The sequence below is a fragment of the Falco punctatus genome (genome assembly GCF_963210335.1).
Source record: "Falco punctatus genome assembly, chromosome: 6".
In the NCBI taxonomy this organism is placed as follows: Eukaryota; Metazoa; Chordata; class Aves; order Falconiformes; family Falconidae; genus Falco; species Falco punctatus.
In genome coordinates, this window is record NC_137585.1 from 34,973,867 (window position 1) to 35,000,332 (window position 26,466).

General features: G+C 53.7%; 2 protein-coding genes across 3 annotated transcripts; one reads left to right on the forward strand and one right to left on the reverse strand.

The window, feature by feature from the left end:
- Positions 1 to 22,149, forward strand: MICALL1 (MICAL like 1). 2 transcript variants are annotated; one of them, XM_080390931.1, is made up of 16 exons: positions 1 to 342; positions 6,298 to 6,346; positions 9,232 to 9,373; positions 10,488 to 10,591; positions 11,322 to 11,458; positions 13,756 to 14,336; positions 14,822 to 14,885; positions 15,955 to 16,340; positions 16,675 to 17,153; positions 17,639 to 17,773; positions 18,096 to 18,222; positions 18,565 to 18,655; positions 19,034 to 19,107; positions 19,460 to 19,574; positions 19,919 to 19,965; positions 20,265 to 22,149. In XM_080390931.1, the coding sequence occupies exons 1-16, from the start codon at positions 197 to 199 to the stop codon at positions 20,384 to 20,386; spliced, it is 2,799 nt and encodes a 932-aa protein (XP_080247057.1). In that variant the 5' UTR covers positions 1 to 196; the 3' UTR covers positions 20,387 to 22,149. The 2 variants fall into 2 exon arrangements, with proteins under 2 accessions (XP_080247057.1, XP_080247058.1); XM_080390932.1 differs by having other exon boundaries at positions 243 to 342; positions 6,298 to 8,993.
- Positions 21,570 to 26,466, reverse strand: LOC308065223 (UPF0193 protein EVG1). Its single transcript, XM_080390942.1, has 6 exons — positions 26,326 to 26,466; positions 25,918 to 25,980; positions 25,352 to 25,537; positions 24,747 to 24,881; positions 23,490 to 23,590; positions 21,570 to 23,193 (listed from the first exon to the last, which is right to left on the reverse strand). Exons 1-6 carry the CDS (start codon positions 26,459 to 26,461, stop codon positions 23,089 to 23,091), a joined length of 726 nt encoding a protein of 241 aa, XP_080247068.1. The 5' UTR covers positions 26,462 to 26,466; the 3' UTR covers positions 21,570 to 23,088.

A 26,466-nucleotide genomic window follows, 5' to 3' on the forward strand; every position in this document is an offset into this window, starting at 1 on the left:
CGCCGCCCCCCGCCTCGCTCGGGGTTCAGGCTGCCGCGCTCCTCCCACGCGGAGCCACGGGCCAGGCGCCCGCCAAGCGCGCGGCCCCGGGGAGCCCTGGGCCCCGCCCCCTCGGCCCCGCCCCTTCGGCCCCGCCCCGCCCCTGGGTTCGCGGCGGCGGCAGCGGGCGGCGGCGGCAGTCGGAGCGGCCGCCCCCATGTCGGGCCCGCGGGGCGCCCTGCAAGCCTGGTGCCGCCGGCAGTGCGAAGGGTACCGCGGCGTGGAGATCCGCGACCTCAGCGCCTCCTTCCGCGACGGCCTGGCCTTCTGCGCTATCCTGCACCGGCACCGGCCCGACCTCCTGTGAGTGCGGCGGCGGTGCAGGCCGCGCGGCACCGGCCTCGCCTCTCCCGCCGCGCCGGACAGGGCGCCGCGGGGCCCGACTCCGGCCTGCGGTCGCAGGGGGCAGGGGGAGGAAGAGGAAGAGCGGGGGGGACCCGCAAGTTTGCGGTGCGGGCGGCGCCGGGAGCCCCGTTTATGGAGGGGCTGGGCCGTCCGTGCCCCCCTGCAGCTCCCCGGGGGCTGCCGGGGCGGGCGGGGGCTCGCAGGGCGATGGAGGCGCCGTCGGAGGCCGCTCCGGGAGGGCTGGCGGGGGGACGGCCTCTCCGTGCAGGGGCGGTGGGCTTCGGGGGCAGAGAGCGCAGCGGTGGCTCCGGCGCCTTCCGAAATAATTGGGTACCGGGATGGAGGATGCCGCGTTTGGGCAAGCAGCTCTCTGACCTGGGCGCACAAAGACATCAAGGTCGGGGTTAGCAGCAGTTGTGTGTGTTAAGGCCGAGGGGAGCGTGGCGGTGGGCAAGGCCCGTGCACCCGCTGGGAGCCGTACCTGCCAGGGAGGAGGCATGGTGCTGGCAGTTGGGTGTGTGGGAGTTTCTTCTCTGCAAGAGGTGGACGTTCCCACTTCCCCAGGACCAGGGGCCTGCCGGGCACAGGGACATTTCCTGGCTGCCACAGGCAGCCACTCCAAAACTTGCAGAGACCAGGTTGCTGCTTCCAGCTTGTTTTTTGTGGATGCTGCAGTGAAAGCAGGAGGTAGCATATACCAGCGGGGATATCCAGCCTTGCTAGCCTCCACTGGCAGATGGCTTAGAGTTGAGTTTCCTTCATCAGCCTCCCTTTTGCAGGGTAGCTCTGAGGGGGAATGTGAGTTTCAAGAGGTAGACAGTGAGTTTAGGATTGCTTGAGGGCACAGTGTCAGGCTGGAGAAACTGGCTGATCTGCTGGAAGGAATCTGCCCCGACCTGCTGTTATAACCCTGCGTGCCCCAGCACTGCTGGGAATCCGCCTCCTGTCTGCTCTAATCTTTGGTAGCCCTTGCAATGCAGGTAGGCATGGCCCCACCTTGCCATGCCTCGGGCATGCATGCGCTACTTGCCTGTTAGCAAAGCCTGGTGGTGCATCCCCCATCACATTCTGCTCCAGGACTGGTGTTTTTTCCTCTGAGGTTGCCTGAATTGACCAAATCCTGTTTTCTGAGCTGGCCTTGGGATGGCCTTCTGTCACAACAGCAACTTCTAGCAAGCAGAAAGTTAACAGTCACTCCGCTGTGGAGCTGTGGTGTCTATGGGAGGGCAAAACAGGCCTGTGTTCTTAAAATGAGAAGCTGAACAGGTAGGCTAGAAACCAAACTACTACCTGCTGTGTTTCAGGTGGCTGCTACAAAACCCTCAGTGTGGCATTTGGGAACCACCAAGGGCATCTCTACACAGTGGCTTTGCATTGCTCTGGGTCTTGAGGGAGCTGCGTGGCCTTGTGTCCTGGCAGCTCCTGGGGGGTATGGCTCGCTCTGACCAGCTAGAATAGAGCCTCTGAAAATGCTCCCAGTTGCAAGGCTGCTGGAGGAGAAGAGGTAAATTAAGGACAGGAACACTTGCAATCACTGTGTTTCTGAATTTTATTTATTTATTTTTTAAGTGGCACAGTAATGGGGAACTAAAAAGCAGAGGTTCAGCAAAAGCTTACGATAAACACCACTAAAACCACCTGATGCTTTCCCATTAACCATATTTACTATCCCATTAAGCAGCAACCGCTGCTCTTAAGTTGTCAGCGGGCTTAAATCTGCTCTTGGCAGATGTCCTAACTAAATGCTTCACAGGTTTTCTGCACGAGCTGTGTTGTAGAGACAAAGCCCAGGGCCTTACAAGGACATGCCATGTTGTAGAAGGATTTTCAGAAGGTGGTCAGGAGAGTAGCATCATTTCATCTGATTCCAGCTTCTTCAGCCTGTCCCGATTTGGAAGTGGGAAGATCGGATCAGAGGCAGTAAATCTCCTGACGGCAGAGTAAAAATGGTTGCCCTTCGTTTCTTCTAAAGTGTTTTCAGTCAGCCTGGTAATGGGACTTGGCAGGGATCTGCAAGTACGTTTCTGACCTTGTGTGGTCTTCCTTTGTGCAGGGCTGCCTGGCCTGCATGAGACAGCTGTGCTGCTCCCCAAAAGCTAAAGTTCCTCTGTAGTCAGCTGCTTCCCTGCTTCCTGCTGGCTTCCCCTTGGGTCACAGAGGGGAGGAACGGGCACATCCGTACAAGAGCTGAGCTAGAGCTCTCTTTCCTACCTGTGTGCCACCACTCCTCTGGCACCATGAGCCTCTGGGCTTTCTTTTGCAGCTGTGGTGGCTGTTGATCTGTCCTAGTTGTCTGACCCTGCCCAGATGCTCCCCTGTGTGCTGCTATGCTGACAGGTGACATGCTGGGGAAGAGGCTGTCGTAAAAGGCCGTACGGGTTAGTGAGGCTGAGGACAGTTTTCCACATGACCCCTGATTTGAACACTATTACGATGGGATAAGACAGAGGGATGTTCCGCTGGAGAGCTTCAGAGAAGCTCGTGCAGAGCTCTTGGAAACATGGTGGTTTTTTTGAAGGAAGTAGACCGGCAATGCTTGCTGTCTACTGAATCTGGCTAAAGGTGTCTTGAACTGACCACCAAGGATGAGATGCTTGCCTGCAGGACCTGTGTGTTGAACCATGAAGCTGAAAGTCCCTGACTCTAGCTTTGCTACTGTATGCACCTCGCTTGGTTTCCCTGTCTCTCTCTCTCCCAAGTGGGGAACGGGAAACCTAGATGTAGCCTCTGACTGGACTGCTGGCTGTGTGGTCTTGAGGCAAGACACTTAATATCTTCTTTTCCCTTGTCAGTTAAGCTGGAAGCCTCCAGGCCAACTTGACAGTGAACTGGGGGGATTAATGAGTTTGTTTGTTCAGTGCTCTGGAAATCTAAAGCATGGAATTAGTGTTTACAAGGCATTTGCTGCAGCTTAGTGAAGCAAAAAGCATCTTTCAGCATCCCAAGCTGTGCAGCCTCCCTGGAGCTCAGGGGAGGTTCTTGGCATTCGAGGGCAAGAAGAATAAGAGCATGGTACATGCCTTTGAACTGCTGAGAGAGATGGAGGCCTGAGGAAAACAGGAGATGAGAGCCGTGTGTTAGAAACGCTGTTTTGTCCCTAGAGCCATGGATTTAGTTACAGGCAGGATCACAAATCTCGTTTGTTCCTTCCTCTGTACTGCCTGCGTTTCCCTGACAAGACCTGGAAAGCTGAAGGGCTTATTATGCGGCACTGCCGTTAAAGTGCTCATGATTTATATTTGAGGAATCCAGGAATTTGCTTTGGTTTTAGCTGTATGGCACACCCATCCCCCTTCCCTTGGCCTGCTGTGTTCCCTGGCAGCTGCCCTAAACCCCGGAGTGCTTAGTGGCTCTGTATGTATCTAATTAGGTAAGCATTTGGGATGTTATTTGCGTGGAAATATTACTCCATGATATGCTACGATGCTGGGGTTTGCTGAGTCAAGACAGTTGTTCAGCTGGGATAGCCAGAGTCTTCCCTCTTCTTACATTGAATCCCTGGGACTGGTATGTTATCAGGAGAGGAGCCTGAGCAGAGCTGGATGAAAGGCTGGTGAAATCAAGGCAAGATAATAATGTGACATGCAGCCACATGTCATGGAGCTGCAGGATGGCAAGTTCTGGTCTTTCTGCAAATGAGGCAGTTTATAAAGAGGAAAGGGGTATGCCCGGGGTGACTTTCCCCCATACCTGAGAAGCTATGCTCCTTGCACGTTGGTACAGGGAACATGCATGGAGATGCAACATAGCTGCATGTGGGACTGCTCGTGTCATATGTGATGGAGGTCAGCACAGTCCTGCTTGGCTTGTTCTGAGAGGGAGCTGGAAAATGCAGTGGAGAGGAACTCAATAAACGGTGATCCATGGGGCCTCGTACTGATGGACTTCCACATCTTGGGTAAAAGCTGAGAGGCTGTAATCCTACATTAATGGAAAAAAATCTTCTATTCCCTTGCTGTTTGGTAGCCCCCTTGTTACCTCTCGAATTTTACATCCTCTCTGCTGGCATCTCCTTTCCCAGGCAGATTTGCCTTGGTTTACTAAAATGGCTTTGGTTCGCTGGGGCAGAGTGGACATGGTGTTATGCCTGTCAAAAAATATTCTCCCAGCCCAGGCCACCAAGGAGTCTTTGAGCTTCCAGCTGCACCACTCCCATATCCTGAAAGTGAGGGCATTCAAAATGAAGGTCGTGAATGTTTAGAGGGCAGTTGATGTATAACTTTGCTGTCATCACTTCTCCTGTGTTCCCAAGCTGGTATTTTCTTTAAAAGGGAAAAAAAGTAACAGCAAGGTTAAAGGAGTTCTCTAGGGGGGGGGAAAAAAAAAAAAAAAGTCTTGGAGGGAAAAAAATCTCCCAGTGGAGATTAGTCATAAATACAAAAAAGGCACAGGTTTTCACTAGGCTGAAGCTTTCTCTCACCAGCATGTGGAGAGGGAAAAGTGGTATTTTGAATATGCTGAGTTCTGTGCACGTATTTGCATGAGCTTTCAGAAGGTGCTAAACACAGAGCTGAATGTTTGACCCATCTTCCACGTGTCTGCTGTATTTGGTCCTGCGGCAGCCAGTGGCCGTGGTTTAATTTATCTGGGAGGAAACGGCACCAGCAGCCTCTTGCTTTTGAACGAAGGAAATGTGGTTTTGTGGTGGCTCGGGCAGATGGGAGAATCTTCCTGAGCTCATCATGGACTTCCTCTGCAGCACTGGGAAAGGCGCGTGAAAGGGTGAAGGGCTTCGAGAAGGGGCCGGTGGCCCTGCAGTGTGGTGCTGGGGTGGACTGGGTCAGTGTTACAGGAAAAGGCAATAAAATCCAAAGGGGGATGGAGGAAGGGAGGCTCCCGCAGACCCTCTCTGCAGGCGCACAGCTGAGGATTTGCCATCTTGCCCGATTCCTGCGCACCACCTTTGGGGTGGGGGACATACTCCTCCCCTCAATCTGAATTGTCTTTCCAGGGTCAGTCTCCTGAGCTTTGGCACCTTTCTCTGGGCCACTGGGGTGGCTTTGCCTGACCCTCGACCCCTCTGGGCTGTGTCCTCCTTTGTGAATCCAGCTCACAGGCACAGCGAGCTGCTGCATGAGATTTTTTTGGTAACAAAGCTGAGATCCTTGGCAGGAAGGGACTGTGATCCCTTTAGCGTGATGCTGTTTTCACACATTATACCCACGCGCATATGCAAAAAGGCATAACTAACTCCTTCCTGTATTTTTCCCCTTCTGTTGAAAACCCGCAGATCGCTTTAACCCTCTGCCTTCTGCTGCTCTGAGGAGAGCAGCTAGTTGATCCCCGTGGCTGGGCTGATTGATCCCCCCAAAAGGGATCCAGGGGAACAATGTGAAATGCCTGGGTTGGGAACTGCTGGGGTTCCTCTCTGTGCCCTGAGTGCCTTGCATTCAGCAGGCTGAGTGTTGGGGGAGCAAGCAAGGACAGAAGTGCGGTTTAACACCTTCTGTGTCACCCCAAATCCTGAGGTGACCTCAGCTCTCTTAAGGTGGGTGCAGGGCTCTTTGTCTGTGGACCCTTGTACAAGGGAGAGATCTAGCACAGGTGGCTCTTTCTCTTGAGGTGCAGGATCTGCTGCTTCTTCCTCCTCCTGCTGTTGTGCCGGTGACCTTGGAGGGGGAGGTTTGGGGTGATGTTGTGCACCCTTCAGTGCAACCTTGTGGGGTGCTGATCAGAACATGGCCCTGGTGTTTCTGCAGCCTTTAATCATGAGGGCAGGAGAAGCAGGTAACAAGAGATGAGAATGACATTCTTTGTCCCTTTCAACGTGAAATCTGATTTGCCAAGGTTTTGTTTATCCAGGGTCTTATATGTTGACTTGTAAAGTTGGCTGTCCTGAGAACCTTCGTGTGGTGGCATTGGGGCACTTTTCCTCTGCACCTCATGTGGCTTTTTTGTGCTTTCTTATTTCAGAGACTTTGATTCTCTCTCCAAGGATGATGTCTATGGGAATAATCGCTTGGTAAGTCCCCATTAATCAGTGTACAGAAGGAAGAAGGGATGTGAGAATGACTTGATGGAGGTCACGTAGTGTGGGAAGACTTCATGATGGTGGTGAGGGTGTAAGAAAAATCTGTGTTTGTAAGTAACAGGGGGGAGCTTCTCTGGAAACATAAGGGAATCTGAAACACCAGCTTCTAGCCTGTACTGAAGGGAAGATAAGATGGGTATCCTGATAGTTGCCAAGACAACATCTCAGGTGAAGATTAAAACGGTGCCACATCTTCTTGACCTCAGCTGTTCCACACTTGCAGGCAGTGTGTGGTGGTTTGATCTTAACTGAATGCCAGGTGCCCACCAAAGCTGCTTTGTCACTCGTCTCCTCAACTGGACAGGGAAGAGAAAGTACAACAAAAAGCTCATGGGTCCAGACAAGGGAGATCACTTAGCAGTTACCATCAGGGGCAGAACAGACTCACTTTGGGAAGATTAGTTTAATTTATTACCATTCAAATCAGAGTAGGATAATGGGGACTAAAACCGAAACTTAAAAACACCTTCTCACCCCTCCCTTCTTGTATGCTCGAATTCCAAACTACCTACTCCCTTTGAGCAGTGCAGGGGGACAGCTAATGGGAGTCCTGGTCAGTTCATCACACGTTTTCTCTGCTGCTCCTTCTCACACTCTTCCCCTGCTCCAGTGTGAGGTCCCTCCTGTGGGAGACAGTTCTCCATGAACTTCTCCACATGAGTCCTTCTTAAGGGTTGCAGGTCTTCATGAACTGTTCTAGTGTGGGTCCCTTCCATGGGGTGCATTCCTTCAAGAATGACTACTCCAGCTTGGATCTCCCGTGGGGTCACAAGTCCTGCCAGAAAACCTGGTCCAGCGTGAGCTCTTCTCTCCATGGGGCCACAGGTCCTGCCAGGAGCCTGCTTCAGCACAGGCTTCCCACAGGTCACAGCCTCCTCCAGGCATCCACCTGCTCCAGTGCAGAGTTCCCCATGGGCTGCAGGTGGCTATCTGCTCCACCATGGACCTCCGTGGACTGCAGAGGGACAGTCTGCCACATCATGGGCTTTGCCATGGGCTGCAGGGGAATCTCCGCTCCAGCACCTGTCTCCTCCTCCTTCACTGACCCTGGTGTCTGCAGATTGCTCTCACATAGTCTCACTCCTCTCTTCCACTGCAACTTGTGCAGATTGTTTTTTTCCCCCTTCTTAAATATGTTATCCCAGAGGCACTACCACTGCTGCTGATGGGCTTGGCCTTGGCCAGCAGTGGGTCTGTCTTGGAGCTTGCTGGCATTGGCTTCATCGGACACAATGGAAGCTTTTAGCAGCTTCTCACAGAAGCCACCTCTGTAGCCACCCCTCCCCCCAAAACCTTGCCATGCAAACCAAACCCATTACACGATGGAAGCTGGAAGCTAGTTTTACTACAGGTATCAGCAGAGAGGAAGGTCATGCTGGACATGGGCTGGTTCCTATGTTCTGCTTCTGCTTGGGACATCTGGAGCCAATAGTAGAAGTAAGCAGTGGGGAATGGGGAGAAGCCCAGCCCCACGGACTAATGGTAGGACAGAGCAGCAATAGCCTTGATTTTTTTGCTGAAAGACCTAGTTGCTGCCGGCTCCATCTGATAGTCCATGGAGAGACATGGGCCATCACCTTCCCAAGATGAGTCCAGCTAGGTCATTTGGGTTATTTTGGGTCATTTGCCATTAGCAGCTATCTTTTCGCATTCAGGAGCCACACAATGGGTTTCTTGTCCTATTAGTGACCCCTAAGCTGGGGTCTTTCCTTGCTCCCTGCTGCTTGCAGCCTTGTGTTCAGCAAGGCTCTGTCCAGAGAACCAGCTTGAAGCCAAGCTGAGCAGAGCTGCGTGTCCACAGGGGGCATTTTACACCTCCAGTTACTGCAAATATCCATTTTCATGTATTTCTCCATTCCTTTTCTTTAGATCCCACACCCATCTTGTGCCCCAGAAACCAGGCACCTTCAGGCTTCACCCACATCCTGCACCTGGTACCTCACCATTTAGTGCCCACACCACACTGTTCCCCTCCTGACTTGGTTTCTCTTTGGTCCCTGCTGTAGTCCTGCATCCCCCCTCCCTTGGAGATCAGTGTGGGTATGCTGCCCTTGACACAACAGTGGGATGGCCGGCGTATAGCCAGTAACCCACATACACTGCTAAGTGGGAAGCTCTGAAACACCTATTTTCCTCCTTCACTCCTTCCTTTTAAGTAGCCGTATATGCAGCTGTAGGAGCTGCGTGCTTCTTATCACAATGTCCTTGTTGTTTCTGCTTGCTGTGACACAGAAAAGTACTGAAGTGGTTTGTACATGGCAGGCTGCTGGCTGTTGAGCCAGGATAGCTATGTTAACTGTGGGAGGGGAAGATGTAGCACCCCAGAGCGTGAAAGGATGGGCGGAGTTGGTGTTCCTGTGGGGTGAGTATTTGGGGTGGCTGGGGACACTGCTCAGTAAAGCCAGCATTTGGCTGTGTCGCTGGAAGTATCTCCCAGCCTTAGGCCCTTTACAGGCCTGGTGGTATGCCCGTTTCATGGGCTGAAAAAACACTGGGGTTTTTTTCCAGTGAAAACTGAGACCTCCTGAGGGTTACCCTCACTGTCCTAGTGCAGCAGCCAAAGGACAAGACCTCTCAGGTGAGTTGCCAGGGGCACAGGCAGCTGAAATGACTTGGAGGAAAGGGCAGCTGGAACAACTTGTTCCCTTGCTTCTGATGCCACCTTTCAAGTCAAGCGGCACGTCTGGGAGCCTCTGTCACGGATGCCACAGGGTTACTACTTAACCTTCCCCAGAGTCCTTCAACTTGGTTTCTCTGTTATTTTTCAAAGAACATCAGTTTTCTCTCCTTAATGCCTCTCTCTGCTGTTCCTGCAGGCCTTTGAATTGGCAGAGCGGGAGCTGGGCATCCCAGCCCTGCTAGATCCCAATGACATGGTCTCCATGAAAGTCCCTGACTGCCTCAGCATCATGACTTACGTGTCTCAGTATTACAACCATTTCAACAACCCCAGCCAAGGTGAGTGTCCTCCCACCCCTCTGGTTTCCAGTTTGCTCCCACTTGAGTATAAGAAACTCAGCATTACCCTGTGCTTCCTCCTTCCTGTGGCAAATGGGTGCCATGTGTGTTTGTGGGGAAAGGGAGAGGAGTGGGTAGTACCTGCCTCTCCTGGATCTCGCTGGTGCTTGTGAGAAAGGCCTGGAACAAGGAGTGCAGTAGGGCAAGATTTCACAAGAGGTGGGGAGTGATTTAACAGCTCAGGCTGCGGAAAGAGGAACGCCTTGTTTCTCCTCCCTCCACGCTGCATTCCTGCTGCTTGGGTTGGGCCACCACCCCTGGTGTTCATCAGCCCCTCTTGTGATCTGCTTTAACCCACCAAAATGAGAGAAAGCTCGATAGGCAACCCGCCTACCACAGATGATTTTTATCACATCGGTAAGTGTAAAGTGACTGGAGGACAGAGGGAGGGGAGCCAGGGTGGAGTGTCTCAAATCAGCTCATCTTGTCCTTGCAACCGCAACCTGAGATGAATGCTGCTCTGAAACAGCTTTTGCAGGGAATCCCTCCTGGGTGGAGACGAGAGCTCCAGGTCTCCTCTGCTCTGCTTTCTAGCCACAACATCAGATAAATCTCTTCCGCATCTGTATAATTCTCCAGGGATGCTGGCCTCCCAGCCAAGGACTCCCGCTGGGGACTGCTGTGTGAGTGCCGGCCTTGATGGGCAAGAGATGCTTCACAGACACACTGACAGCCCAGAAGCCCTGGGGCCCAGTCGGTCATAACAATACATCAGCAGCTACCCGGAGTGCTCTGGGCTTTGAGCATTGCTTAGGGAGTTGACTACAAGGAATCCAAGCAGCATTTAATGAGTAAATCAAATCATAGTGAGAGGCTGGTATCCCTGAGCCACAGAAGGGGATCCACAGCAGGGCCAAGCTCTCTGGCAGCCCCGCAGCCAAACCATTATTTAATTGTGTTTGTCTCATCCACCTAAAATAGGCACTGAAGTGTCAGGAGCGGCAAGTCCGGTCCTGTGTCACAAGGCTAGATGATTTCTTTTTCCCCTCCCCCCACATGGGTGGTGTGAGTCACCGCTCCTCTGTTCCTGATCCTCCTTGCCTTCTGCCTCCAGCCAGCATCCCTCCGCCTATGAAGCGCCCAGCTGCTGCCTCCTCACCTCCTCTGCTGTCCCACAAGAAGCCCGTGGCTGTGGTGGAGAGTCCCCCAGCACCGCAGGTACCTAATTTCTTGATTCAAAGCCAGCCTGAGGCAGTGCTGCTCCCTGCCTTGCAGGTGAGGAGATGGGAGAGAGCCCGTCACAGGAGGACAGATCTTTGCAGGGAGCTACCTGTTTATTTTGGGTGGGAGGGGTGTCTGCGATTTTGGTGCCTTGAGGGACTCAGCTGAGAGAGTGATTTCTCTCTAGGAGTCTCTGGACTGAAATTAGTCCATGGCAGGCAAGAGGTTTGGCAGATTGGTGCCAGGTGGTTCCTTGAGCTACCCAGGGCCTAAGCGCCCTCCTTCCTATGGGAGGGTAACCCTGTAAATGAGGAAAGAGCAGGAATGTGGGACTAGAGGAGCAGATAAGATGCCTTTTTCTTTCTTGGCCCTTTATTTCAGGTTTTAGCAGATGTCTGGGCTGGCACATTTTCCAGAGAGAAGGGGTTCCTCTTGCTGGTCCCTGATGCCTGCGGTTTACATTAGTCCCTTCCACAGCCCTTCAGCCCTAGATAGGGGCAAGACACCTTTTGGACTGACCCCTTCTAATTTGGGAATAGGCAGCCTGTCTGCGCCTGGGCTCGGGGACAGCTGTTCTGTGCATTGTCAGCCCCTGAGGTCAGCCCCTGAGCTGTGCCACAAACACTCAGTGTTAGGCTTTGCACCCAGAACAGCTGCTCTGGAGGAGCTATGGGCTGGGGAGCAGCTCGTGGCCCCTATCCTGAGCTCCCCGTGCATTGTGTCTCAGGATGATGCCCCCTCGGAGCTGTCGGAGCAGTCCCAGCGCACGACACTCAGCAGTACCTGTGCCGCCTGCCAGCAGCATGTCCATCTGGTCCAGCGTTACCTGGCCGAGGGCAAGCTCTACCACCGCCAGTGCTTTAGGTATGTCATGGCCAGGCCTGGTGGGGCGGCCACTCTCCTCAGCAAACTGGAGGTCTGTGGCCAGCTGCACCCTGTCTTTGTGTCTGTGTCCTTGGGCAGTATGGAGCATTAACAACAGTGCCTGAAATAATACTGGAAAGGGTCTGTTTGCAGGCCAGCCCCCTGTCCCAAAGGTCTGACTAGCCCCTTGTGTCCAGCTCTGTGCTGCTTACCTCCCCTGCTCCCTGCCTCCCCTGCTCTCTTATGCTTTCCCGCTTCACTGACTTGGGATCCCAGCACCTTGCGTTTCTGCTGCCTTCATAAACCACGATGTTCTGCCTCTTTACTACCTGCCTACCCAGAACCACCACCACAACCTTCCAGTAGGGTCTAAGCCAGGACATCATCCTACAGACCTCCTTCCACCTACACTCCACATCCTCAACTGGATATACAGGCTCCCATGCTGCCTGAGGTGGTGCTGAGCTCTCAGGGGAGCATGTGGAGAGCTGCAGACTGTTACCAAACTGAGGAATGAGGGATTAGACGTCAGCAGCTCTGTGGTGCAGGTCCTTACCTGCAGCAGCTGTGAAGTCATTTTACTTGCTTTCCCTGCTCTGAAGGTGAAGGGATGAGAGCTCTCATGTGGGCCACAGGACAAGAACTGGCAAGTGGGCAGCTGGCATCGGAGGACAGAAATGTTGAGCCATTGCAAAGTTGCAGGAGACCTCATTCACCTGCCTAAACCAGCTGGGGATGTGTCATACAAACAACATTACAGGAGGGGGGCTGAGCTGGGGCCCATCAAGCTTCCCATCTGCAACTGGGGCAAAACCAGGAGCTTTGAGGTGCAGGTGCAGCATTGTTCATGGGCCAGGAATAGTAGAGGTGCTGTGTCTGCCTTGGCACATCTCATGGCCCTTAGGACTGAGCAGCGAGATCTCTAATTTTATCCCAGGTTTGTTGCTTTCTTATGCTTTTCTTGTCTTTCCCCCCTCCCCCCACTTGTTCATGGGTGCTGTTTGGTCAGGAATGTCCTGTGGCAGCATTTTCTGTGGGTTGGCAGAGATAAAACCAAAACAAACCTTTTTTTCCCCTTGCCTGAACTTGCCATCTCTTCATTTCATCATACCCCTTTTCTCTAGAGCCTCTGTGTCCTCACACTTCTGCTCTACATCTAGTGGACACCCAGAGCAGAACTCCTCACCAAAAGTAGCTGCTTGCAGTGTAGGGCAGCCAGCTGCTGCAAGCACCAGGTATTCAGACAAGAAAGAACAAGCTTGGTTTTCATGGGAGTGCTTGATCAGCCCCTTGCCCTTGGCTGTCTTTCATGTAAGCTATCCACCTCTCTTCCCAGGTGGAAAAGGGCTGACTTGGTTGCCAGCGCCTGGAGGGCTTCATTAGGGAGGATTCAAAGGCTCAGTGAGGAAAGAGTGGATGATCCAAGGAGATGTGGCAGACAGCAAAGGACAGGGAAGCTATTAGCTCAGTTTCAACAGGCAAGGCAGAGTGTAAGAACACGCCTACTGTGTCATTCCCGCGTCCTTGCAACCAAAGGCCATGACCCTGGTGGGGTCCATGGTCAGCACCAGCAAGGGTGAGCATGAGACCAGGCTAGGCTTGTATGCTGCTTCTCCTGACTGCTCTTCAAGCCTCCAGCATAGGGATTTCCTGAGTTGGAATTGGCATAGTTTTATTTAATACTCAGAGTTTGGAGGGTTTCTTATATTTCTCACACACACACGCACACACAAATGTGTCTGACAGTTCTTTAACCTGCCTAGACCCTTGGCACCCGCAAGGGAGCCTGTAGCCTTCCTGTGCCAGTTCTGAACCACCTGCCCCTAATTCCAGTTGATACTCCCTGTTTCATGTCTATGAATTGTTGATGTGGTTGATCCCTCTCCTCCTCCCAGGGCCACCACATGTGATCTTGTTGCTCTCTGTCCCGTCCCCCACCAGATGCATCTTTTCCCAGAAAACTATGGGTTTCTGCTTTTCCAGGCCTGGAAACCATGTGATATCCCGATACCAACTGTTGCCCTTCCACATCTATTGGATCTTTTCTGAGTTGGAGGAGGAGCACAAATGTGCACAATATTTGAGTTGTGAACTCCCCATGGGTTCATATAGTGCAATGGTGATGTTTCTCTGTTCCTCTCCTTTCCTGAATGGCTTCCCCAAGACTGTGCTAGGATTTATTAGCAGGGGGTGGGAATCAACTCCATGGTCCTATAAGGATCTCCCAGGTGTGTTGCCTTCCCTGAGGGGCAGGATGGCATTCCCCATCTCATGGGGCTCTCTCTTCTTATTGGCAGGTGTAAGGAATGCTCCAGCACACTGCTCCCAGGGTCATACAAGCCCGGGTCAGAGGCAGGGACCTTTGTCTGCACACAGCATCGTGGTAAACTGGCCATGAGTGGAAGGGTGGAGCGGAGGCCCAGCCCAGACCGACGGTCCCCAGAGCTGAGGACTGAAACTGGGGCTGGCAGCGTGGGTGAGGATACCCTCCCCACAGGAGCAGAGGTGGGAAAGAGCGATGGCGACTCCCTGAAGAGCGTGGCAGAGACCCATATGCCTGCAGAGGGGCTTGCTGGCCCTGTGGAGAAGGACAACATGCCCAGCAAAGCAGAGACAGCGATGGCCCCTGCTCACGCAGGCAACAAGGCACCTGTCCCCCAAACTCCCCCCAGACCTCCCCTTCCCAGCAAGCCCACAGTGCTCAGCCAGGACAAAGCCAGCTCACTGGATGGACGACTCAGGGAGATGCGACCCACCCCTGCCCCAAGGAGGGCTGCGGACACGTCAGCCCTCTCCCCTCCGACCTCTCACCCAGTGCCGCGGCCCAGGTCCACGCTCCAGGGCGAGGGCAGCGAGTGTGGGCCTGCCGTCGTGAATGGTAAGAGAGCACAGTGATGGTTACCCTCGGTTTTCCCAGCCGCCGAGGTGGTTGGCTGCAGGTGGGATGAGTTTTGTTCCTTCTTTACAGCCTGACACCCTTCTGCCTCTGAACAAATCTCGGGCTCAGACACTGAGCTTTGGATTGCCAGCCATCCTCCTGGTGGGGAGAGCAGCACTAGGTTTCACACCTGCCTGCTCCCTTACGTTTCTCCAGAGCTCCGCGCTAGAGCAGTTTGCAGGTGTGGGGTCGGGGGAGGCACATCAGGTCTCCAGGTGCAGCTCGTGGGGTGGGAAGAAGAAGGCAAAAGGGGATGTTTGGGGTTGACTGACTGCACCAATTGTGGGAGAAATGCCGTGAGGTCTTCAGAGAGTGGGAAGAGCCAGCCTCCTGCAGAAAGATGTGTAAGAGGTACCTCATGTTGATTTAACTTCTTTCTTCATGTCCTTTTGGTGTTGTGACAGTCTGACCCTGTGTCTTTCTAGGTAGGGCACCTGAACCCAGCCCCCCTGTCCCAAAACCCCGAGGGAGACCCTGCTCCTCTGATCGGTACGTCCTTCTCTTCACAGATCACCTGCAAACCACATAGCAAGGTGGGGCTATAGGGACAGCTCCTCTCCCACCTCCGTCAGCCCCTGCTTTTAGGAGGATGTAGGCTATGATCAGGCCCCTTCCCTTAATGGGTGCCAGGCCAGTACAGCAAGACTGACAGTATTTGTCTGTATCTCCCAGGGTCTTTGTCTCTCAGGGTTTTTAAAGAGTGTGGGGACTTCAGGAAGGCATTTCTGTGGCACATGCAGACTGCCAAGTGCCTTCTGAAATGGTCCTGCTTGTGGATGCTGAGAAGGGGACACTTGCCTGGCTTGTGGAGGGTTTGTCCTGGGAAAGGTCTGGTGCAGGGACATTGTGAGTGCCTGGCTGCAACCTTTACATCTCCTGGGCTCTTACCAGGAGCCCATGGGTGCTGGTTCATTCTTGCCTGCTCTTGGGCCGGAGGTAGCATGAGCACCCAACGTTTGCAGTGGCCAAGGAGTGGGTGCGTGTGGCAAGTGATGGCCACTTTCCTCATAAGCAGTGATTCACTGAGCTGTGGTGTCATCTTGCCAAGGGCTGTGCCCCCAGAGGAGCAACGGTGGGTGCTTCCAGCTGCGGGACACTCGGGTGATAAGGTGACAAACAGTCCTCTGGAGCGTAGGAAGGGAGTGTGACCATGCGGGCAGGTATCTGATCTCAACTCCCCCTCCATCCATAGCCTGGGGAGCAGAGCTGGGTGTAGGAATGGTGTCAGGGAGGGGAGAACAGCTGTGCCCATGAAGCTCAGCCTTTACCACTGCTTAGCAGACGGAGGCTATAATATTCAGAAACTAGAACGTTGTGTCCAGCAGGCAAGTCAGGCAGGCTGTGCTTCCCTGAGGCCTGTAGGTTTGCCCACAGAGAACAAGACACTTTGTGTCTGGGGAAGACTAGGGCCACCCTTGGATGAGAAAGCTGGCTTCTGCATGGGAAACATGCTGCTCCGTCTGTCCTTTCCCCTGAGAGCGAAGTTCCTCTCCTGTGCCTCGCCATCCCAGCCTGTCTCTGCTCCCTGCCACCTCGATTTCCCGTTCTCTTCCCCCAGTGCTGGAGCTGCTGCAAGAGCCAAGGACCCACCGTGGATGGCCTTAGTGCAAGCAGAGCCCAAGAAGAAGCCAGCTCCCCCTCCCCCCCCAGGCAGCAGCCACGAGACTCTGAGTAGGACTTCAGAGGAGGAGGATGGGGAGGAGGTAGGGAAAGCCAGGAGTGAGGAGAGCAGGTCTGACGCCACAGACCCCAAACCATACAACCCCTTTGAGGAGGAGGATGAGGAGGAAGAGGAGACTGCTGCTGCCCATAAGAGCACGCCTGAGCAGGAGCAGAGTGAGACTGCTGCCAAGCCTCTCCACCCCTGGTATGGCATCACTCCCACCAGCAGCCCAAAGGCAAAGAAGCGGCCAGCTCCACGAGCCCCCAGTGCTTCCCCACTAGGTGAGCTTCCTCCCACTGCCTAATCTGACCTCTGCAACACCGGTGCAGCCCCTTGGAGGCTCCCCCTTCCCAGGTGCCTCAGCATCACCTTGGCAGGCCAGGCCTTAATGCAGTGATGGTTGTGCTGGAACTTGTGTTAGCCATGTCCTCTCTACCTATTGGAGCACAGCATTTACAGGCAAGACCTTTGTGCTGGAGGGTCCCTTCTGTCTTCTCTGGAGACAGAGAGACACTGATTCCTTTTGCACTCACCCCTGCCTCCAGCATATACTGCTCTCCCCTTCTTTCCTGGCTGCCCCCCTATTCCTCTTTGAGCTCTCCCTTTGCTTTGCAGCCCACCACCCCATCTCCAGGCTGTCACACTCGGAGCCATCGTCTTCTACTCCATCTCCAGCCCTCAGCCTTGAGAGCATCAACTCTGAGAGTTCAGCCAAGGTGCCGGGTGACACCGATGAGGTCTCGGTGCCCAAAAGCTCCTCTGAACCCACTGTCCACACGCCAACAGCCACCAAGACCTCTAGCACTGACACGCCACTGGCCAGTGTCTCTTCCAGTGAAAGCCCTGCTGCCCCAGCCAGCCTCTCCACCAACTCCTCCTTCTCCTCCTCCAGCGAGCTGGCCAGCTTCAGTGGGGAGGCACAGCCCAGCACCCCACATGCCAGCAGGAGTGTTTCCACTGGCAGCTTAAAGACCAGCCCCAGCCGGCTGCCCCCCAAGCCTCCTGCTGGGGCTAGCACTACAGCCGTCCTCTTGACTTCAGATGGGGATGCTGGGAGCCCCAAGACGCCTTCCTCACCCAAGCCGCAGCTGAAGGTGAGATGGTGACCTTCCTCCCATCCATATCAGGGAACTTTTCTCCCCCACGTATCACTTGGTCACAGTGGACATCGCAAGTCCAGGCTTGCCCTTTAGGTCAGTTTGGTGTGTGACCCCCTGTGGCCTCAGACTTGTGCTTATTAAATGGTGTCTCTGCTTGTACTCTGTCTGCCCCATGTGCTAGAGAAGAGGCAGGATGTCATGTGGTCAGAGCACATAGGAAGAGAATCGTGAAAGAAAACAATTCGGTGTGTTTGTTAGAGAGAAGCTGGGCAACTGATGCCAAACAGGAGCACAGCTGGTTTTTGCCCCATGGCTAGGCTGCTGGTTGAGATCAGTGCTGTGTTCCTCCTCTAGGAAGGTGTGGGGCAAGACACACCCTGGGGCTGTCCTGTCTGCTTAGTCCCAGCTGGTGGAATGCTATATCCTTCCCTTCCCTTTGCTGGACCCTCACATACCTCCTTTTGTTCCCCCCTCTGCAGTCTTCCTGCAAAGAGAACCCCTTCAACCGGAAGCCATCACCTGCTGCCTCCCCCTCTGCAAAGAAACCTCCCAAGGGCTCCAAGCCAGTTCGTCCTCCTGCACCGGGTCATGGCTTCCCACTGATCAAACGCAAGGTAGAAGGACCCTCGGGAGCAGATGGGAAAAAGCCAGTTCTGTACTACCCCCAGGGCCGTAGCTGTATACATGCTCCCGGTGGATGCATGTGTGGGTAGGGATTACTGCAGGTGGTTGTGGCTGGGGAGGATGGTGTTTAGGCTAGACCCCACTGACGGCAGCACCATGATCTCCCTTTGCTTCAGAGCTGGGTGGGGATTTCAGATCCACACTTAGGTGGAGTGTTCTGTTGTCTCTCCACCTCCACTAGTGTTGACCGGCCTTTGGATTACTCCTGGGAACTGTATGGTTGATGGTAATGCAAGTCTCATGGTTTGGCAGGTGCAGACAGATCAGTACATTCCTGAGGAAGACATCTATGGGGAGATGGATGCCATTGAGCACCAGCTGGACCAGCTGGAGCACCGTGGGGTGGCCTTGGAGGAAAAACTTCGCAGTGCTGAGAATGGTATGTGAGGTAGGCTGGCTGTGGGTGTGGGGCAGAACAGACCCTAGGGCTGCCCAGTGTCCAGCCAAGGAGATAGCCGTGACTTCCTCCCTGCTGATGCTGGGGTTGGAAGAGCACAAGGGGCTGTGCTGGGCTCCAAGAATGATCACAGCCATACCATGGACTTGGAGATGGAAACAGGTAGGAGAAGAGATAAGGTCTCTCTGGGGCTCAGAAACAGGCTGAGATCAGGTTGGCTCTAGCCCAGTGCTCCTCTCCTGACTTGACAGAGCCCAGCCTGCTGCAGGGTGATGGGATCCTGCAGGGCTGGGGGTGGCTCTAATTTGTCCCTTTGCCTGGCAGACAGCCCCGAGGACAGCCTGCTGGTGGACTGGTTCAAACTCATCCATGAGAAGCATGTGCTAGTGCGCCATGAATCGGAGCTTATCTACATGTAAGTACGTGCAAGCAGGTGGGAGGCACTGATGCTCTTACAGGGAGCCCTGTCTCAGCCCTCCTGAAACTGTGCTTTCAGGGGAGTGCCTGACATGGCCTCCTGACCTGGAGAAGGGAGGGAAAGAGGGCAAGCAGACAAATCTATCAAAACACACTCAGAACGGACTCAATGCAAGTCACCAGAGTCCCTGCAATGTCTCCTCCAGGAGGGCCTTGAGCAGCCAGGGCTGGTCCCTGCTGGTACTTGGTTCCCTGGCTGTAGAGGATAATATCAGCATGCTGGTGGTTCTTTCCAAGCTCACCCCGTACCTTGGGATGATGTTCCACCTCTCTGGAGACTTGCAGTGGTTCTTGACGGTGCCCTCTTCCCTTGCAGCTTCAAGCAACAGAACCTGGAGCAGCGGCAGTCAGATGTGGAGTATGAACTGCGTTGCCTCCTCAACAAGCCAGGTAAAGCATCATGCTGGGTAGCTACCTCCATTTTTCACCGGGGAATCATCTACCCCTGGTCTAGGTGGGACTCATTTGAAGAGAAACAGATCTTTAGGGATGTCAGTGCAATCAGCTGGCTCTAGAGATGCTGTCCTGCCCCATCTCATTGCATTCCCCAGCCTTGTGTGGTGACATGCTGCTTTTGTCCCCATGGGATGCCACGTACAGGGCTCTCCCTCCACAGCACCACCAGCCCAACTGGCCCTGCAATATGGCAGGGTGGCAGGGGATTGTGTCTGCCCCAAAGCTGAGTTTCACAGCTCCTTCAGCCATTTAATTGCCTGTCCTTCCTCGGCATTTGGCTGGGTAGAGAAGGACTGGACCGAGGAGGACCGAGGGAGGGAGAAGGTGCTGATGCAAGAGCTGGTGACCATCATTGAGCAGAGGAATGCCATTGTGAACTGCCTGGATGAGGACCGGCAGAGGTGAGTAAGGAGTGGGGTGGGCTAGGGGAGAGGGGAAAAGCGGAAAAGTGTAGCCTGCCTGACTCAGCACCACATGAGTGGCTTTGTGGGGGTGTCCCAAGATGTCCCTGTTGCTGATGTCTTTCCCAGGCTTCCCAGTCCTTGTCTCTTTGAATGCTTTGTGTGGGAAAAGACAGGGCAGTACATGCAGCATGTGGGATTTAATCTGCTGGTAGCAAATGCTCACAAGACAGTGATGGATCTGCCCCTCTGTGGCTTATAAGTAGGAGGTTCTTTAGCCTTAAACAATGCAGCAGCTGTTTTCAGGGCTGAATTGCTGATCTCTTTCCCATTCTTTCTTTCAGAGAAGAGGAGGAGGATAAAATGTTGGAAGCCATGATTAAAAGGAAAGGTAAGAAACAATTGGGAAGATTTTTGGAGTGATGTTCTCACTGCTGACCCCAGCAAGGTGCAGCATTCGTGAAATTGTGTGCAGAAGGAGAGATGTAATCTGTTCTGTGTAGACTCTGGAGCCTTTGCTGTAGGGTTGTTAAAGTTTGGGGCACAGTTGTGCTGTGCACCCCTGTTAGAAAGAAGTGTGCATACAGTGAAGGGCTTTGATTCATAGCTCTCACCCTTGCCCCTGTTGTTGTGTGAGTGTGTGTACAACCATCCACGTCCCACAGTAACAACCTCCCTTTGCAACCCCAGAATTTCACAAGGAGACGGAGACTGAAAGCAAGAAGAAAGGCAAATTCAAGCCCATGAAGGTGCTTAAGCTGCTGGGCAACAAGCATGACTCCAAGAGCAAATCGCCCAAGGAGAAAAGCTAGAGCAGGGGAACACCAGCAGTGGGAGGGATGTGCTGCCTGACTGCCCTGGCCTCCCCACAGCTGGCCAGGATGCCTGCCAGGAAGGGGGGCTTGTCTCCTTCCACTCCCCTCGCCTCTCCCCCAGCTCCCTCCCCAGGCACCAGAGCTGCTGCCCCAGGGAGATGCCAGACCTCTGCCCAGAGTGGGGGAGTCCAACAAAGCACTCCCCTTCCCGAGACTGCAGAGGAACATGACCATCCCCTCCGTGAAGCCTTGCTAACGAGGTGGGGAGTAGACAGATTTGCTTTTCAGATAATTACCCCATTCTGTGTTCTTGTTATTAACTGAGAAGCAAGCCAAGGAGTTTCGTGTTTGTGGGAAAACTTGCACTAACTGCCCCCCATCCCTTCTCCCGCTCTAACTGTGACAGTTCCACGTGCCTCTGATCTCCGCTAGGATGGGACTGGGTCTGCCTGTCCCTCCCTGCCTACCCGCTCTTGTCCCCTTCCTGTCCCATTTTTAATTTCAGGAGAAAACCCTGGCATTAGAATCAGGATTCTTTGGGTTTTACTGGCCTAAACTAAAATGTTAAGAAAATACTCCCGCATCACAAGACTCTAGAGCCGTAGCCAAAAAAATAACTGGTGCCCTATTTATTTTGAGCTGTCCCCTCCCTTGAGCGCCAGGGCTGGGCGGGCTCTGCAACAGGGCTGAGAGGACCCAAAGGGGACTGCGTACAGCTGCTAGGATGTAGCTTATGCACCTTACTCAGGACATCTTACCCCCACTGCTGCTAAACACCACTGACTGCTGCCTTCACAGGGAGGGAGGAACGTTCGTTTTCCAGGCAAGGGCAGAAAAACTCAAGACTTGACTCAGTGCTGGCAAGGGGCACTAAGCTTGTGCCCCTGCTCACCAGTGCCACCCTTAAGCGGCTGGGGAGGGCGGCACGGTCACAACTGACCTTCACCCAGCTTCGTCTGTGTATACTTTAAAAGTGTGCAGGGGTTGGCTGGTTATTTTTTACACCTCCTTTACTAGATGAATTCAAACCCACCCTAAAAACTTTTTAAACCCCTTATTTTATTTGTCATGTGTGTGTTCATGTGTGTACATTGGAGGAGGGAATGGGGGAGTGGTGTTCTTCCAAGCATCCCTTCTTCCTTCCATTTTTGTTTCCTGCCTTATCCTCCAAGGTGAGGAGTTATTTATTGAATTGTTGGATCAGTCTGAATTAGTGTTTCATGGGTGTTTGGTTGGTCAGCTGTTTGTCATGCCTTCTCATCAGCAAATTAGACATAACCAGCCCCGAGCAATCTGCTGCAGTCCCTTCTAAAAACCTAACAGGCTTTAGCCAAAATGCTCTCGGAGCAGTGCCTTGCAAGGTGGCTGGCATGGTGTTTCCGGAAAGGGATTCTTATTTCCCAAAACCTGAGGGACCCAAGCCCCTCCTCAATCCCAGTGTGGCCCCCGTGGCCGGGAGGTGGCAAGCCCAGCCCTGTTCTGGTGATGCCATCTCACTCTTGCCATACCCCAGCAGGCTGATGAGGAGCAGTGGTAGGGGAGGGGAGATCCCAAGGCATAACTCTTCTCCGAGGAGAAACAAATCCGCTTTAGAGCCTGCTGTCACGTTGCTGTTGCCAAAGGCCATCGGGATTGCTGCAGCCCGACACCCCTTGGCCCTGTGCCTGGTCAGAAGTTTGATTTGTAAATTACACTGTACTAACTCCATGACTTCCATTCACCTGAACAGAAATAAAAGAAACATTGGATCTAAAAAACAATCGTGGCTTAGATTTCTGATTCCTTTGTGTACTTGCGCTGTCCTGGGGACAGGGTGTGCTGCCTAGCTTTGGGGAGTGGCTGACGAGTATTGCTAAGAAGCAGGTGATGGGATCTTAAGGAAATTGGGAGGCAGACTTTATGCTGTGATTTGTGCAGGAATAGTGGGACGTCATGCTTCAGCCGGCTGGCAGACAGAGGTGGGGGTATGTATGAAGTAAGCAAACAGCCACATCCAGGCTCTGTGGGAAGCTGATGGCTATTCTGCATACTGTGCTTTCAGGCATCAAGAAAGCACAGCAAGCCCACAGCAAAGAGCAGCGGGCACTGGGCTGAAATCCCCTCTCCCTCCTCAGCACAGCTGTCCCTCAGTGTCTGCCCAGTTCAGCTGCCACCCAAGAAGTTTACTGATGCGCACAATCATGCCGACCTGCAGCAATGCCAGAGGCTTGTGTTTGTGCAAGGCTGTGCAGCTGCATCTTCCTCCGCGCTGTTTGCCAGTACAGCCATTCCCAGAGTTTCGGGGACAGGAGTGGGCCACAGATGTGGGTGGCAACGTGCACATTAGCATCGTGCTGCCATGAGAAACCTGCACCTCTGGGTGGATGGAAAGGAGTGATGTTTTTATTGATGGGTTGCTGTGCTCTGAGGTATTGCATAGGCATAAGGAGGCTCTGCTTTGTCATGTTTTGGTACTCGCTGCTGTGTGTTTTCCGCTCTTCAATATCATTGAGCAAGAAGGGATCCAGTGCATGGGCAGGATTTTAGAACAGCTTTCTTGTGTCACCAGTTATGCACAAACTGCTCCTGCCTTCTGGTTTTAGGCAACAGGTGGTGCTACCCTACTCCAGGCGCAGGCACAGACCAGCCCTTGAGATTCAAATGCCAACAGTCTAGGAAGAAGAGGTGGGAACAAATTGCACTTGTGTTTTTCCCTTGGCCTAGTTGTAGGGATCAGATTTTTTCCCACCAGGGAAGTCTTTTGCCATGATCTCTCTCATTTCCTCACTTCTCTTCTTGTCAATGATCTCCATCTCACGCATTTTCTGCAAAGTACAAAGGGGAAGGGCTAAGCAGGGAGAAAGTTGGCAGCTTTTTTTTTCTTCTTTTGCTAATTTCAAGAACAAAGGTTCTATTTTCCCAATTAAGTTACAGGCAGAGATGGAAACAAAGGCTGAAAACGTCTATCCCCATTCCCCAAATTCACACCTGTCCTATGCCATGAAGGGAAAGAGTTCTCTGCCCCCTTCCCCGCTCGGGTATCAGAGAAGACCCTGCTTTAAGGGCTCTGACACTAGGGGTTCCCTCCATGTACTGTACAGCCAGTGCTGCCCTTGCGTACCTGTGAGATTTCAGTGAGGACAATCGTTTGATACTTCTTGCCCTGTCCTAGAGCTTCCATGTCTGCCAGGAATTCCCTCCTCTCCTGAACTTCATTCACCACTGACAGATAAGAGAAAACACCATGGAAACAGAATTCAGCCAAAAGGCAAGAAAGTATGTTTCTGTCTAGATCTGAACCACCAATTTCCTAGCTCTGCTTAAACAGCAGTCTTGCCAGGAGAAGGGTGATAGTCTGCTGTTACACTCATCTTGTGTGTGTCATCAAAATACCTCAGCAGTCCCTTACACAATGGGAAATGTTCCCCCCGCCCATCTCCTTACTGCTTCCCATCTTGCAGGAGCAGGAACTTTCTAGGGGTTTTTGTACAGACAGTTCTCTGTTGCTTGTGGGCAATTTAACCAGTCTGTGGATGGAGGCAGAACCTGCTTAAAGCTGTTGTTCATTAGCTGACATGCATCACCCAGTGACTGCAACTATCTCTGCTCCCAGGACCAGCAAAGGCACAGAACATTAGCTGCTGCTTTGCAGTACAGACGTGCAGCCAGGTGGTCCAAATCTTGCCACAGTACTACGTACATGGGTATTTCAAATGTGTCAAGGACAACACTCAGCTTGCAACAAGTTTTAGAGGATACAAAGCACGCGTGAAGCCAGCCACACTGGCAGCAGTGACCAAAGCACCCCTTCTGTACACATTATTCTAGCGTTGTCCATCTTTGTGCTGCCTTGGCTAGCAAAGGGCAGGCCGGGGTGTACATACACATTGAAGATTCAAGCACAGAGAGGTATTAGGCAGGGTTTTGCCACCCCAGAATACTCTGCAGGCCGAAGTCCATCACTGCTTAAAATTCTGCTCGACATTCAAGCTTTGCTAGCTTAACTGCTATGAACTTGGAGTGAAAGAAAACAGCCCAAACCATGGTCAGACTGGCAAGTGGCCTAGTATGTTGAGTTACGCTGGCTGGAAAAAGGTCTCACAGTACCTGGGCTTCCTGCCCAGGTCACCCTGTGTGTCCCTAGGGTATTCCCCTGCCAGCAGAGTTCATTTTGTGTAGGCAGCCCAGAGAGCTTGAATCTGCCAGCAAACGTCTGGAGTATAAGCTCTGCAGGGGTGGCTGGATCACAGTGTCACAGCAGCATGTCCTTTCTCTTGGAAACAGCTTTGTGGCAACACAGCCTGCCACACCAGCCCTCAGAGGGAGCCAGCTTCCCAGGCTTCCCGCCTGCCTTCCTCCAGGCTACATAAAGACTTACATTCTTCAAACCGGTCAGGCTCAGGTATCTCCTCTTCCTTTGTTTGAACCAGCATCTGCTTCACGTTGTGCTCCACCACATCCTTCCCTGTCGCTAAGATGTTTTGTAGTCTTTGCTTCTCCTTTTCCAAATCTCCTGTGAATGCCAGGGAAAAAAAATTTATCAGCCTGTCTCGTCAGGGAGGAGCCTGGCCACACTACTTCTCTGCTAATGACGCAGAAGAAGTGTTAACGTTAACGACAGCTCATCCCCAGACTGAACTGTGCAAGCACCACACAGGCATACAGAGCCAACCAAACTGACATCAGTGTTCTGATTTCAGTTTATAAACAAGAAAATGACATAGTGCTCCCTTCTTACGCAAGGACTGTGTGAGTCCCTATTGCCTGTCACCCTCCCAGCCAGCGGGCAGAAGTCAGTGAGCACTTTCAGTATGTGTTCCCTCAGAGATCCATTTTCAAAGCATCTTTGAAGACAGAAAGCGTGAAGATGAAGAGCAACTGATAATGCCTGCTGCTGCTGAGATTGCAGGCAGGGGATGGACAGAAGGGGAGGAGAGGGACTGGGCAGCATCATTTATTTATTAGAAATGTTTGCTGACTTACGCCTCGCCTGGGGCTTGAATTTCTCTCGGGTGTAGGCATCTCCTGCCTGGCAGACCTTGGCAGGTCGGAGATGTGGTTTAGCTGAAAGCTTGCTCGGCTGACAAACTGGCGGGGAGAAAGCAGGCGCTGCAGGCACTGGCTCTTTGCTGGATGTGGGGTGGCACTGGAGAGGCAGGGTATCTCCTCCTGGAGAACAAACCAAAAATAACGGTAAGTCAGACAGAGAGAAGCCTGGATGGATGGCCCCATGCCACCACCAGCAGACCTGCCTGTTGATCCACCATAGCAATGCAAGCGAAGACCCCAGGGTGTCACAGATGTCTCACCTGGGTTGTTGGTATGCGCTGACACGAGACTCTGGTTCAAGCGACACCATTACATCTTGTTCCCTGAATGACCCTGGGGGACACCTTGTCCCGTACATCCATGCGTTGTCCGCAGCAGCCGTGCTGCTGTTTTAAAGCCCTTGCCCATCCAAGCAGGCAATGGGCGAACGCCCCTGTCTCAAGGTGAGCAGCAAAGGCTCTTCACCAGCACAGCAGCGGGCAGCGAAGGCTGTCACTCACGTTTCACACAGTCCATCAGGTATCGCCTCTGGAAACGCGTCAGCTTTGATTCCTCCATCATCGCTGAAAAAGATGAGGTGTGGGTGCAGATGGCAGCCCGAGGGGGCTCCTGCAGCAGCGGGGACGCGCCGGGGAGCCTGCCCCGGGGCCATCCTCCCCTCACAACCCAAACCCAAAGGGGAAGACGCCGGCTTAGGAGACTCAAGCCGGGGCCGGGCCCGCCCGGTGCCCCCGCTCCCGCCCGGGGTGCCGCGGTGGGACGCTTCACTTCGCGGGGGGGCCGGGGGGGCTCCTCCCTGCAGCAGCCGCCGCAGGGGCGGGCCGGGCCGGGTCCCGGCGCTCGGGCGGAGCGCGGGGCACGGGGAGGCCGAGCAGCCGGGCCAGGCCCCTGTCCCGCTGCGCCGTTACCTCTCAGCAGCTCCCGCGTCCCCGGGCTGTACCGGGCTGGCCCGGCAGCGCGCCCGCCGCCGCCTCCCCCCGCCGAGCTCCCGCCGCGGCCCGGTGTCCCGCCGGGCCCGCCCGCCGCGGGCGCTGCCGTCTCCATAGCGA